Source organism: Pholcus phalangioides, unplaced genomic scaffold (assembly GCF_987345545.1).
Source record: "Pholcus phalangioides strain wild (caught in Gottingen) unplaced genomic scaffold, Ppha-v1.0 ptg000024l_1, whole genome shotgun sequence".
Classification (NCBI taxonomy): Eukaryota; Metazoa; Arthropoda; class Arachnida; order Araneae; family Pholcidae; genus Pholcus; species Pholcus phalangioides.
In genome coordinates, this window is record NW_028301616.1 from 12,219,682 (window position 1) to 12,234,760 (window position 15,079).

General features: G+C 36.8%; 1 protein-coding gene across 2 annotated transcripts in view; it reads left to right on the top strand.

Annotated features, from left to right (window-relative positions):
• Positions 1-15,079, top strand: part of Pxn (Peroxidasin) — a 109,765-nt gene that overhangs the window by 86,426 nt on the left and 8,260 nt on the right. For both annotated transcript variants that reach the window (XM_089251319.1, XM_089251321.1), the window contains 7 exons: positions 68-301; positions 2,741-3,834; positions 8,080-8,269; positions 8,665-8,782; positions 11,418-11,629; positions 14,316-14,593; positions 14,903-15,025. In XM_089251319.1, the coding sequence (XP_089107445.1) occupies positions 68-301; positions 2,741-3,834; positions 8,080-8,269; positions 8,665-8,782; positions 11,418-11,629; positions 14,316-14,593; positions 14,903-15,025 (2,249 nt within the window). The remainder of the gene's footprint in view (positions 1-67; positions 302-2,740; positions 3,835-8,079; positions 8,270-8,664; positions 8,783-11,417; positions 11,630-14,315; positions 14,594-14,902; positions 15,026-15,079) is intronic.

Consider the following 15,079-nt stretch of genomic DNA (forward strand, 5'->3'; position numbering starts at 1 on the left):
GTGAAACTTACAATTTGATTAGTTTTTGAGTGTAAGCGCTCATTCAAAGATCTTTTATTATTTTCAGAATTCTCTTATGAAAATATTGTATCGCCGACACAGCTGGAACTGATGGCAAACTTATCAGGTTGTCTCGTTCACAAACAACCTGTATCATGCTCTGATATCTGCTTTCATCGCAAATATAGAACAATGGACGGAACATGCAACAATTTCAACAAACAGTTGTGGGGATCATCTCTCACTGCATTTGTGCGGCTGATGCCTCCAATTTATGAGAATGGTTTTAATATGCCTGTAGGTATGTTGTATAACTTGTTTTGAAACTTTTTTTTTTCATGTGAATATGTTTAAGTCTGGTTGGAAAAAAAATGGGTTTCACAAACATGTTTGTCTGCAGATCATCTGTCTCATTTTCATGGACCATAAGTTGAGAAATGCTGCTATAGATGATGTACTGGACCTTTGAATTAGCAGCTATCTGTTCCAGCAATTTGATGAAGTTGTTTTAATACGGGTTCCTTAAACAACTGATACAGAGTGTAGCATCTTAGGAGGCACCCTCGTGGGCCACTAAGTTATACTAAATGTGTTATGTTATAGTCCTCCAACCACAAAATGAGACTTGGCTATGGCACGTCAGGTCACGCAGGACGATTTTATTCTTTTCTAGACGGACAAACTTATCGTGAAAGCTCAGTCTGTGCTTAGCTATTCTCGATGCGCAATCGTTTTATCTAGAAGAATAGAATAAAATGTTCTGACATGACATAGCCAAGTCTCATCTCGTGGTTAGAGAACTATACCCGAAAGCTTGGTGGGCCACAAGTGTCCCATGGACTGTGTTGAAGACCCTTGTTTTAATACATAACATATCTATTTATTTGTAATTAAATCGTTTCCCTTTTGTGATAAATTCAGGGATGGCATGTTATTATTGTATGTCTGGCTCGTGACGTAGTTACTGAAAATGTTTTCATAGGAGGACGATGAAAGTGAAATCGGTCTTGTCAACTGTGAAAGTCATTGTCGAGCTGCTGCAAATTTATCCATATTCAATTATCCAGAAATTTTGTTTTACAAATATGAGCTTGTTCTAATTACATAACATGATCAAGGTTTCACTGCCGTAATTTGGTGCTACTGTGCGGTCATCATACCGGAATCTCGTCATGAGGATTCAGGTTTGAACCCAGTTGGCAACACGACTGTGATCATCTGAGGTTGGTTTTCTGCATTTTTCTAATTTCGAGGCTTGTACGCGAGCCAATTTCGAAAAGTCTCTCCTCAGAGAGCAGACACACCTTCAACATGATACAAAACATGACAATTCAAGCTGTTATCACTTCAAAATAAAGGAGACTGATGGCAGCACCAGTATAACATAAAACAAGCCTAGCTCTTGCAACATAAATATCTTAGGGCCAGGTACATACACACACTTCCGGAAATTTGTTCGAAATTGCTCAGAGGAATACATGCTCTGTTCAATAGTAGTTAGTAGTGCAATTTGGTCATGCTACTGGTTGTGGAGAGGCAATATTTGGATAAAATAGAGATATTTGGCAGGAATTGGCTACTAGTGCTACTACTTAACCATAGATACATCTTGTACATATTCTTCTACAGAATTTCAAACGAACATGCAGGAAATGTGTTGTATGTATGTGTATCTCTAACATATTCATGGTATCAGAGTTGTGCTTGTTTCGTGTTTTTGTTAATGCTGCCATCTGTCTTCCATATTTTGAAGTAAAGATGGTAAATTGCTTGGATTTTTCATATTATATAAGCATTTGTCTGCTCTCTGCAAGGCAGAGATCTAATGAATCTACCTTGGTGTGCTACAACGCACCATTTAAATATCCTCAATTTAGAACATAGTTTTCCAACCTTTTTTGTCCCATCACCCTCTTCAAAATTTTTTTTCTCCCATCGCCCCCTAACGCAATCTAACTCATAGGATCCCATGTTATAGCCGTAGCTTCTACTGCCCCCGCCCCCGGAGCATTCCATCGCCCCCGGAGGAATTAACGCCCACGTTGGGAATCACGAATTTAGAACTTTGATGAAAAGTCAGCTCTGCTGCTACAAAGAAACTTTACTGGAGCCTAGGCTTGTTAGATGTCCCCTGCAGGGCCGCAACTAGGAGGAAGCATGTGGGTCTGGTGCCCCAAGTGCTGCACCAGAAGGGGCAGCAAATTCACTATTTAACTGCTTGTTTTACATGGCAAGGGGAGCCAAAATGCTGGTTTGCCCTGGGTGACATAGTATATAGTTGTGGTCCTGGTCCCTTGTATATTGCATATGGTGTTCAAGGAAATAATGCAATGCACATTTCCTTGCATGTGTATATTCATGAATTATTATAGGAGGAAGAGGCTCAACACCTCTCCCGAATCTTTAGATGGCAGCATCTTTCAGAAACCAATGTAGCAAAAAATGTCGAAAAAGAAACGTTCAAGCAGAACTTTTCTTAGAAATCTGACATTATCTGAGATTTTTGTTCAAAACTGCCAATTCGAGCATCTGTCCAATCGCAGTCAAGGCAAATTAATTCAGTGACAATTTTTTTTTCTTGTCAGAATTATTATTATTATTTATTTAGCAAATTATTCTAATTTATTTTCATGTAACCTTGAAAATTCCACTTTATATTCGAATACATTTGATATTAATGATATCTTTGCCGTTTATTCATTGATATGAGGAATTACTTTTTATGTCTTTCAATTTGCAGGTTGGTCAAGCGAGCAATTATACAATGGACACCCAAAACCCAGTGCTCGTTTGATATCAATGAAAGTGGTGTCAGCAGATTCTGTCTCCCAGGATGCAGAGTTTTCCCACATGCTAATGCAATGGGGTCAGTTTCTTGATCACGACCTTGACTTTTCCATGCCTGCAATCAGCCATGCAAGTTATGTCGATGGTGTCAATTGTGCAACATCGTGTGACTATACACCACCTTGCTTTCCGATATCAGTTCCTCCTTCGGATCATCGCAGTAGAACCCACCGGTGTATGGAATTCGTGCGTTCCAGTACTGTCTGTGGATCAGGAATGACATCAGTTTTTTTCAACCAGGTCCAACCACGAGAACAAGTTAATCAATTGACAGCATTTATCGATGCCTCAAATGTTTATGGTAGCAATGATAGAATAGGTAGGCATCTCAGAAACTTGACATCACCTGAAGGATTGTTGCGATCTGGAATACCTATGCGCACAGGGAAACGTTTGCTGCCTTTCAATGACGGCCAACCTATAGATTGCAAACGGGACTTGAGAGAGAGCAGCATTGACTGCTTTTTGGCTGGCGATGTGAGAGCCAATGAACAGCTTGGCCTTCTTGCTATGCATACACTATGGATGAGAGAGCACAACAGAATTGCAGAAGAGTTATACAAGTATAATCCCCAGTGGAGTGGTGATAAAATATATCATGAAACCAGGAAAATAGTAGGAGCAGTGATGCAGCACATAACATATTCTCACTGGTTACCAAAGATACTTGGGTCGAAGTTTGACGAACTGGTTGGACCATACAAAGGCTATGATCCATCTGTTAACCCATCTATATCAAATGTATTTGCAACGGCTGCCTTGAGATTCGGGCACACTCTGATCAATCCAGAGCTGCTTAGGTTGAATGAAACTTACCAACCTATTCCCCAAGGGAATATACCGCTACGCAAAGCTTTCTTTTCACCTTTTCGACTCGTTGAAGAAGGTGGCATTGATCCATTGATGAGAGGACTTGTATACGCATCTGCAAAACTGAAGAGGCCGAATCAGTTACTGAACTCTGACCTGACAGAGCATTTATTCACAGTAGGTACATAAAGCTTTCTTTATACTGGAAAACATTTTATATTTCAAGTTTTCATTTATTGAAATGAGAAATTTACCTACGATTTACCTACCTTGTGTAGAAAAAAACTATATAATAAATGATTTTTTTAGTGCAATAGTGCCTCCCTAATCAACCACAGACTGGCCTCGAATTTCAAAACTGTCAAAACAATATTTTACATATGTATATGTTTATATAGCGACTTTGCTCAGTCGAAGTAGAAAATTATAAAATTCTGCAGTTGCTAGGAATTTAAGTATCCAATAGGGAGGCACCATTATATTGTATCAATTTTTTCCCTTTCTCATTAACCTTCTGGTGCAGAGGTTCCCAATGTTTTAGTTCATGTGGGAATCCTTAAAATGCAGTTCTTGACCATTTTAAGCCGCAACCCAAAATGAACAAGATCAGCTTCGCAAACCATGGAAGTATTTATTTTTTAAAATTAGTAAAACCAGTGATTCAATAACTGCATTTCTAACAAGACTGTAAGTGGGTTCATACAACTCATCTAGGAAGCCCATGTGAATCAAGTCAAGGTTGTGACCCATGGCTCAATAATCCCTGGCTGTAAGTAGATTTGCGCCCAACTTCAAGGCGCAAATGCGAGCCGATCTCCCCGTTAAAAAGTCTCGCCACAGAGAGCAACAGTCCTACAACGGTAAATCATTCAACCATAACACTTCACTCATAGTTAGTAAAACTGGGGACAGATGACAGCACTACACATAACAAGCATTACACAGGAACAAACTTTACGTCAGGTTGCACTACACGTACACGCACATTCCCGCATGTACCGATTCGTTGGGGGGTTCCGCGGGGGGGGGGGTGCATGTGTGGTGTAGCAGTAGTAGGTAGGGGCTCGGGGATCCATGATGTTCTTAAGTCAGCCACCTCGTTGGGCAATTTGCCTGTTGTGGCGTTGTATTTGTATTTGTATTTGTATTTGTATTTGTATTTGTATGGCCCACCTCGGAAGCCCCAGCAATTACGTTTATCAATACTAATTATTTGCTTCCTTTATTATTTATTATTAAAAACTAACAGACGCACAACGCTCCTTTCCCTAATTTATGCTGTCCTTTCCCAACTTCTCTTAGATTTTTGAATTTGATTATCTCAGCGAATATTGCAAGTAGAAACATGAAACTTTTGTTGATCTCAGAAGAGACAACTTTTTAATTGGAAATTAGAGGACATGGGAATCGTATAAAAATTTAGATTTTTATTAAATTTCTTATCACAAAAATTAGAACTTTGCCTGGTTTTAATTTATACAAAAAATTGACACTTTTAAGACAAATAAAATTTGAATTGGTCCACTGATCGATGTGTTTCTGCTCTACAATGGAGAGCTGTCGTCAGAACCTCAAGGGGTGATGTTTGTTTGGTCGTCTGGAGAATTCACCTTTGTATTTGCTGAGGCTGAGTGGTGTTTGCAACAGATGGCGCCTCAATTCGCATCCAAAGACCAACTCGGCCTCAGCAAATACAAAGGTGTACTCTCCGAACGACCAAACATAAACATCACCCCTTCAACAACTCACTTGTGTGATTTCTGACCCTGAGGTCCTGATGACAGCTCTCCATTGTAGAGCTGAAACCCGTCGGCCAGTGAACCAATTAAAATTTCATTCGTCTTAAAAGCATGTCAATTTTTTCTATAATTTTTTTTATTTTGTTACAAACTGTATTTTCACTCTGACAACTGGTACAGGGCAATTTTTGAATGCTTTTAAATTGAAACTATAAGTCTATGAAGGACGATTGATGAAATAAAGGCTGCATTAGCACATACAGAACACCCTGTGTGTGTATGTTTCTGCCATATTCGTTGATATAATTTCTTTGTCTTGCATTTATTATTATTTTTCGTTTTTGCTTGTTATTCTTTTTAAATGATTATTAGTTTATTATTATTGTAATTACTTTTCATGTTTGAAAATTAATTCATCAATAATTGTGTCCACCAGAATGGATAGACAAAAATCCCTTGGATGGATTTTCTTTGTTTTGTGTAATGTACGTTTTATTAATGTGATGAATAAAACTGAAATGCAAAAATATTCATCTCATATTTGTCAGGTTCAACGGTTCTCCCCCCTTCCCCCACACAATTTTTCCAGCGATTACAGCTACAATTGGGGATTTTGCAGACTTATGGTAAAGTTTTTGATGGTAATTGATGACGTCCTGTATTTTACCATATTCAAGATCCCTGTTTCCTGTATTTTCCCTCAATGAAATATGGTCATCTAGTCATTTGAATGTTTTTTCATCAAATATATTTTTGTTCACTGTGATTTGTATCAGCCCTTCATTCCCCTCAACCCTTCAGAAATTTTGCAGTAATTAGCAAATTTGTCTTAAATTGCATTATTGCTACAATTAGTGATATCCTGTATTTAAAACCATAATTTCCCACATTTTCGTTGATGAGGTATGGTGAATCTAAGTATGAATGTATAATTTATATTTGAACTCGTATGGATATTACTAATATCAATTACAACAAATAACTTTTCATTCAGATAGAATCAAATTATCAAGTCTGCTTGTGAAGCACAGGTTGAAAACCGCTGGTCTATTTAAAATTAATTAAATAACATTAATCAATATTTATCTACTAATGGTGGTAAATTTCCCAGTAATGCCTTAATGCATGGGTCGACCCAGGCACGGCCCGGGGACCTCAGGTGCAGGAGGGGTATCGTGAAGATGAAATCTCTTAAAGATTTTCCGGATTTCTAATGTATATTTGTAAGTAATGACATCTAATCAAGTAGGTTGGCCTCAGAAAAATCAATTAGCCCGGTGGGGGGAAGCCACATGATGCTCTTAAACAACCCTGAAATTGCCCAATGGTGATAGAACAGAGTTGTGATTAATTTAGAAGGGAAATTAAGCAGATTTTGCTGAGAACCCTGTAAAAGGTTTTTACCTCACAGCTTAGAGCAGTGGTTCTTAACCGGGGGTGCGGGAAAGTATTTTTGGAGATGCAAGATGGGAAAAAAAATTACTACATGATGACTGATTATTCAAGAAAAGTGAAACGATAAAAACTGAATTTTTCTATTCTTAGAAAAACACTAATTATACAGACATTTTGACACCTTATCATTCAACTTTCTCTTGTAGAAATGTATCACATGAAATTCACTTAGTATAAGTTTTTTTCCAATTAGCATTCATACTTGTTCTTCATTTCGATTGACATAAAATACTGTTAATACCCAAAATATTTCACAGTTTGTTTACATTTGTACCTAGTGTTATTAGCATGCTGTGCTTAGATTTGAGACCAGAGGCGTAGATAGGATATTTGCAGACTCTGACACTTTAAAATTAGATAATTTTATAACTGTTTTTTGTTCCCATCTAAAATTTGCTGCCCGGTGCCCCCTGTTGACTCCCCCCTCCCTAGTTACGGCCTTGATGTATCATAGTGTAGGTCTGCCTGCTCTCTGCGGGGAGACTTTTTCAAATGGGAGACCAGCTAGCATTCGCACCTCAAATTTGGAAAACCACAGACAACCAACTTCAGCATTGGGAATCCATGCAATAACATTGATTTCAACTTTTTATTTATATCTTCTCAAGCATGAAAATTAATGTCTCTGTATTGTCTTTTCATATTCAACTGTGTAAATTCATATAATTTAGGATGTTTTAAAATTAATCATGGGCCCATAAAGTATATCGAAGAAATTCCAAAAAGCTCTAATTAAGCATTTTTGGAAGCAGAAACAGGCAGATGGATAACTTGAAGTTCAGGGGGTAATCGAAATACCCAGCGCTCCTTAAAAAGGGGGAAAAAATTCATTTCTACGTCTCTTTAAATCTAGATTTTTTTATTTCATGAGTCGCACAGAAAGTCGCTATATTGACTAACTTGGAGACGGTTTGTATGTTCCTCAAAGAAAGATGGAGATATCATGTTATCCAAAAAGTCTCATTGAAAAAAACCTGGGCAGCGCCAAAGTATAGATAATAATGTGATTGATTACAAAAAAATAATGAATAAAAACTAATTATAATTGAAAACTAACTAAAAAATTATCCAAGGAGGTTGTGCGAGATGGAAAAAAGGTTAAGAACCATTGGCTTAAAGGGAACATTGGTTTTGAGATTCACTTGAAATTTTAAAATGAAAGAAATGTTTTAATTTTCAGTTTAAGATTCAGATGAAATAACAATCGAATTAATTGCCTCTTTTGCAGCCTGCACACCTCATAGCTCAAGATCTGGCTGCTCTGAATATTCAGAGAGGAAGAGATCATGGTCTCCCAACGTACAACCAGTGGAGGAAATTCTGTAACTTATCTCTAGCTCAAACATTTGAGGATTTTTCAAAGGAAATAAGTGATGCTTCGTTATTGAGGAAAATCGAAGAACTTTATCATCATCCAGGTAATATAATCGTTTCAATAAATAAAAGTTTGTATAAAAACAGTTCTAATGAACTGAGTTGATTTTTTTTTTTTTTGGTTGGGAGGGGGAAAGATGTGCTGGTAGTAAACAATGTTATTGTAGTAATTCCCACACTTTCGTTAAAAAGTTAACACGCTTTACCAGAAAGTAAAGTGATGTATAATTTATAAATTGTTAAAAATGAAGGTAATTCTCGAATTATATGCTGAAAGTTATGGTTTGTATTTGCGAGGTCAAAATATTCAAATTAGTAATTCAATGGATTCTCTTATCTCTCATTTTAGTATTTAAAATACAATAACCTTTACCTTTTTTGTATTATTTTTGGTTCACATTGTATATGAATAATAATTGCATCGTTTTATTTTGTAAAGATAACGTCGACGTGTGGGTAGGTGGCATAAGTGAAGATCTCATCGATGGTGGTAAAGTTGGACCAACATTCCAATGTATTTTAGCTGATCAGTTTCGTAGACTCCGATCAGGAGACAGGTAATGGTCATTATACTCATTTCTGCAATGTGATCATCTGCTTATACATTCCTTTCTCCTGATCTATATAGAAAAATGTACAAAATGAATGTAATATTAAGTGTAGTGAGAAACATTGTAAAAATATCATTTTTTTATATATGAAAACAGAAAACAAATTTTTTATGTGTGATCTATATATTTTATATGTGATTGGTACATTTTGTGATACCCTGACAGGGTATCACAAAATGTACAAATATCATGAAATATTTCATTGCCAGTCAAGCAATGCACACCAGATGAACGCTGTCAAACTTGGGAGTACCCACAGAAGTTTGGTTCATTAAAAAGACTTGAGTTGCACCTCAGATTTTGTATAACTAAGGTTGTGGCACTGTGATCTGTGTGTGAGGAGAAAAGAAAAACAAAAGTCTGATGTATATTTAATTAATTACCCCATGGACAAAGCAAGTAAGCATATGTAGATGTACCTTAATGAAAGCAGTAACTAGGCTATGATTCTCATTGTGTTACTGCAATTCATGGTGGCACCAAACTGCATTAAGGTTGGACAGGGATAATTGCGAGTTAATCTTATTTCTCCTTCCCTAGCTTACAGCAAATATTATGTATACAGACTAATCCCATTTTAACAAATACTGTTGTAGTGAAACTTTTTTAATTCCCCCCAGATAAGTTTACATAGGAAAAATGCAAAAACTTGGAAATCCTTTACAACTAAATTTTGTTATAATGAAATGATTTCTCCTGTCTCTTGGAGTTAATTATAATGGGATTTGACTGAATATAAATATATCTCTGCATCAAAAACTACTGAAATAGTTTGTCTGATCAAAAAACTACCGTAGCTACTAATGGAAGTCAACTGGTTTAAGGCTGAATCAACTCAACCATTAGTTTTTTAGTCAACCAACCTTTAGCATTCAAATCAGCGATAAGGATATGTTTAATGCTCTTATGAAAAGGGGGAGGATAATGAATGCTGTCATCTATGGGCCCTCTACATCGTAGATCTGGGCCCATAGGCTGAGGATTTTGATGAGCCCTTTTGTAATTTAAAAAAATTAGATTTGTGTCAGGCCCTTGGGCTGGAGCCCTGTCAGCCCTACCCTTATGGAGGCCATGTTCTCATCAGAAGAGGGGAACAGGAAAGACAAGTAAAGACTATAAAGTGGTCAATATTTGTACAAGTTCACCTCAAAAATCTCATCACTAAATGTCAATGGTTTTGAAGCCTATGATCATAGGCTTTGAGAAACCAAATATAAAAAGCAAAAATTGATGCAGCATATAATTTATCATGCCTATCTCAAAAACCCTTTTATTTCAAGTTCCATACAGTAAAATATCTATAAAGTGGTCTGTGTTAGGCCCAGTCTTATTTACTTTGTACACTTACGATATCACTTGGGCTGTGTCACTCATCCCTCTATTGCAATTCACTGATGGAGTGAAGTTATTCTTTCCAGTAGAAAACAATAGGGGGGTCTAAGAATTGCATGTCAACTTTTCCAGTAGAGTTGTCAGAATAAACTCCTTATTTCTACATCAAAAAGTAGATTAATGCATTTAGGCAGGCACACCGATCCTGAACATTATCAACTTGATAATGAAACGTTACAGCAATTAGATACATACGTGGATTTAGGTATTGCAATGAGCCGCATCCTGGATTTTGCTGATCATTATCGTGGCATAGTCTGCACAGCTGACAGATAGTCTGTACAGCATATTTCAAGCAAGTGTGATGTGCCTCTGATGTGCATATTTTGTCATGCTTTCTGTGTGTATGTTCGCTCAACTCTAGAGTTTGTTCGCAAGTATGGAGCTCTTACAAAATTAAGAACAAAGCTCCTTGAAAAACCACAGAGGTCTTTTACAAAACGAATAGCTGGCATGAATGGCTGGTCTTATTGTGAGAGGCTTCAATTTCTAAGTTTGCGCTCACTGGAATGGCGTAGCATGGCTGCAGATCTGAGATGGACTACAAACTAGTCCAACAAATGGTTTATCTACCATCGGGAGAACCTTTCTTCGAGATCATAGACAAGTTAACCTACAGAGGCATCGTTTGCAAAGAAGAATACCAACAGCAAGAAGAGATTGCTTTTTCCATGGTTTTAGATGCTGTGTGGCGAGAATATGGAACTGTGTGTGTGCGCTGTCAGAACTTTTATGCATCTCCTATGCAAGATTTGCTTCCACTTTTGATTATTTCTACTTGGCTCCATATACTAAGTGCTTTCCCTTCTGACTATTGTTTCTAATTATTTTTATTATTTATTCATTATTATTTTATTATTTATTCATTATTATTTTATTATTCATTCATTATTATTTTATTATTTATTCATTATCATTTTATTATTTATTCATTATTATTTTATTATTTATTATTACTTTTCCAGTGTAAGTGCATTTCATGCCTTCTAGGTTATTGTAAATAAATAAATATTTGAAATAAAATTGATGTCACAGATTTAAATCAGTATTTCCTATAGTGGGCAACATTGCCCCCTGGGGAGATCGATAACAAAAAAAATTCTGAAGAAGGGAGGGGTCGGTAGAACAAAGTTTGGGAACCTCTGATTTAAATAATTTACTCAAAAGTATTTAATTGAATCAATTTCAGGTTTTGGTACGAGAATCCAGGGATTTTCACTCCTGAGCAATTGCACCAGGTTAAGCAAAGTTCCTTAGGAAGAGTTCTTTGTGATAGTGGAGACAATATCACTCTCATTACAAAAGATGCATTTTTGGTACCTCATGCTCAACGGCCGAATTTTGTTGATTGTACTGCCTTACCGAAAATTGAGCTTACAGTTTGGGCAGAATGTTGTGAAGGTATGAGATTTAATTGCTAACTATTACAAAACACAGTGATGTAAGGCTGAAATTCTGCTTTTCTTCTACCATTCTTCAATGTTAAAAATTCAATTTGATTCTTGCTCTTAACACCTTCAACACTCATAAAAAACACAGATCTAACTGTTATAAGTGATCTAGCCAAAAAAAAAAAAAAAGATTAGGAATAAATTCCTTTTCAAACGTGTGTATGATATACTTACAGCAGCAAAGAAATCCTTCACTATAGCTCCAATATCATGGTGTCTGCTTGGAAAAAATTGATAGCTAATCTGGCTGTAGTAAAATACAAATGTAATTACACTTGGCATATTTGCAGTGGGGAGGGGTGCTTAGCGAGCTATAGTCCAGGGCGGCAAGTTCAGAGGGGGCAGCAAATTTGAGGAATGATTGGTCAAGAAAGTTAGTAGAATGGGAGAAGGGTAGCAAAATTTGTATAGCCCTGAATAAATCCGCCTCTGCCCAGACGGCTAGGGGCTAGGTCAGTGAGTGAATAAGGAAGTGACCTGGACAGTTTGCAAGCATGTGAGAGGAGCAAAAGAGTGACTTTGAACATGAGCAATCTTGTGAATGACCAAAACAATGACCTAGAGTGCATACAAACATGTGAATGACCAAAAAAAGTGACCCAAAGAGTGTGAAAGCATGTCAATGACCAAAAGAGTGATGTAAAGCATGTGTAAATGACCAAAAGAGTGATGTAAAGCATGTGTAAGTGATCAAAAGAGTGACATAGAGCATGTGTAAATGATCAAAAGAGTGACCCAGCAAGGAACCATGTCAGTAAGCAATAAAAAGAGTGGCCTATAGCGTGTGCAAGCATGTGAGCGGCTGAAACAGTTACTCAGAAACACAAATGTATTTGCATTAGTCGGAGGACTAAGTGGATTATAGCACAGGGTGGTGTTTTCGAGGAAAGAGTAGTCAAGAAAATCAGACTAGAATGGGAAAAGGACACCAAAATTTGGGTAGCCCGCAGGTGGCAAAACCATAAATGCACCTCTGATTACACTGATAGATTATGTAAGACATGTTTTTCTTTTTGTGTACAGAAAATCTGGTCTGTTCATGATGAACAATATGAAACATCAAAATTTTGCATTCATTAACATAAATCTACTGAAGCAGATATAAAATGTTGCAACAAAAATAAAATGTTTTGCCACAATCAATAGCATTTTGGTGATTCAAACACTGACTTCTTTCGCTTTCAGGCCCATCCACTGTTGCACAGTGATTGAACAGTAGCAGCTACTGTTTATGATGTTGCTCACTATTCACCCAAAAAAAACTTGGCTTTGAAAATAAACTGATTCTTTCTTTCAAGTACAAGTATACAACCCTTTCACACACAGTATATGGGATTGGTATGCAAGGTCACTGACAAGGCAAAAACTGGTGTACTTATTTTTTTTGTGCAGATTAACACTGTTTAAGGAGCATCTCTGACAGGCTTATAAGGTTAGGGGTTCTTAACCCATGTCTTAAAATGTTTGAATCACTGAAATACTGTTGATGGCTGAGGATGATATTCACCATATCTTTTCTACATTTTATGTGCTTCGATAATGTATTTCTACAAAGGAATGCGGAATTTCTAGGCTGCATATTGCTGCTCATCATGAATGGACACAATTTTTTGAAAGTAGAAAAGAGCTCATAGGTATTTGCGTTTTATTACCACCAAATGAACTGCTAGGTTCACTTACACTTATCCTTAAGAAGATCTCCGAGCTGTTGGCAAAGCTTTACTTCCACTGCCTTATGCAGGGTAGTGGACCGTTGATCCTAGAAGCATACTTCCAATTGGAAAAAGTATCTGAACAGTATATTGATCTCAGATATGTCATTTATATTGCAAGGGGTTGTATAGTTATTAAAATAAAAATTACACCAACACCCTGTTTTTAAAAACCATTAGAAAGTTGTTGCTTCATATGCTGACCTTCCCATCGCGTAAATTTGTATCTGCCCCCCACATTTACCACCATCTCCATAGTAACCTTATGGAAATGTTGGGTTTGACCCCCCCCCCCCCCCCCCCCAATAATTCTGAGCCCTCTCAATATTTTCAATAAAGCCTCGTTTACATGGGAAATCGGAAAAAAGGGTTTAAAACCTGCTTCAAGAATTTTCACTAATTCTTGCTCTCAATTACTTTCCTTTCAAGGGGAAAAAAACACATCAAGCAGGTGCTAGAGCTCCCAGTGCTACCGCAATATTGCACATGTAAAGGGGGCTTTTCTTTATACCTACGGTTCTTTCCTTCCTTTTCAGCTATGTGAGAATGAAAAATTTTTTGGTTGGGCTCAAGAGCAATGGGACTACACGCAGCTTTATGATTGGGTTTTTTTGGACAGGATGACCAAATAAAAAGTTAATAACTGTACAACCCATTGCAATATACATGCAGTATCTGAGGTCTACACGTTATTTTGATACTATTTGCGATTGAAAGTATGCTTTTAGGATCAGTGGCCCACAAGTTATTCTAGGATAAAGGGACTTTTCTATGCACCCTGTATATCTTCCACATTTCTAAATATAAATTCACTCTCTTCTTTTTTTGATAAGCCCTGATATCTTTATTGGTTTTATTTGGCTTATTTTGGCAATATCGGTGGAATATAATTAAAGCTCTTGTTTCATTTCATCAATTTTGTAGAATGTGAATCATCGAGGAATGAAAATGGGCTCACACAAAACCGTTCCAGAGCGAAAAGGTCGAGTCAGCATTTAAGAAGGTTCTCGAGATTTAATTCTCCCGATGATATCTGGAATGATCAACACCAATTAGCTAACATCAGTGGTGTTAATGCTGATAATTTGGTCCAAGTCTTGAACAAGCAAGAGAGAGATTTTGATGCCACTGAGCAACGCATTGAAGGAATCGAGGAATTAGTTGAAAGACTGGAGCATGCAGTGAAGAGATTGAGTAGGAAGGTTAGTATGCCATTTTTTTTATACTCATTGTTAATACCTGATTTGCATTATTTTTATGTTGAAATGTTTTTCCTTTTAACTTATTACCTTTTGCCAAGTAAATTTTTGTATATGTCAAGTATTTATTTGACAAATAAGAATCGTATCATTTGACCGATTCACATCAGTCATGAAATATTCAGATTTTGATCCAGCGTTTTCGTTCCTTAATTCAATTTGATACACTTTTCTTCTATAATTTTTTCTAAGTCTGACTGGTGCCTTATGTATTATGGTGCATTGTATATTCATTATTACCGTTTTCCAAAGGTGAAAAGATTGGAAGTGGAATGCAGAGCAAAAAACAGTGATGGGTGTACTGATGATCAAGGAACGAAACGAAAAGCTGGGGAAAAGTGGCATAAAGATGCTTGTACATCATGCTTATGTCAAGTAAGCTAGGTTAAATATTTTTAAGATGAACGATAAAATTTCCTGCTTCCCAAT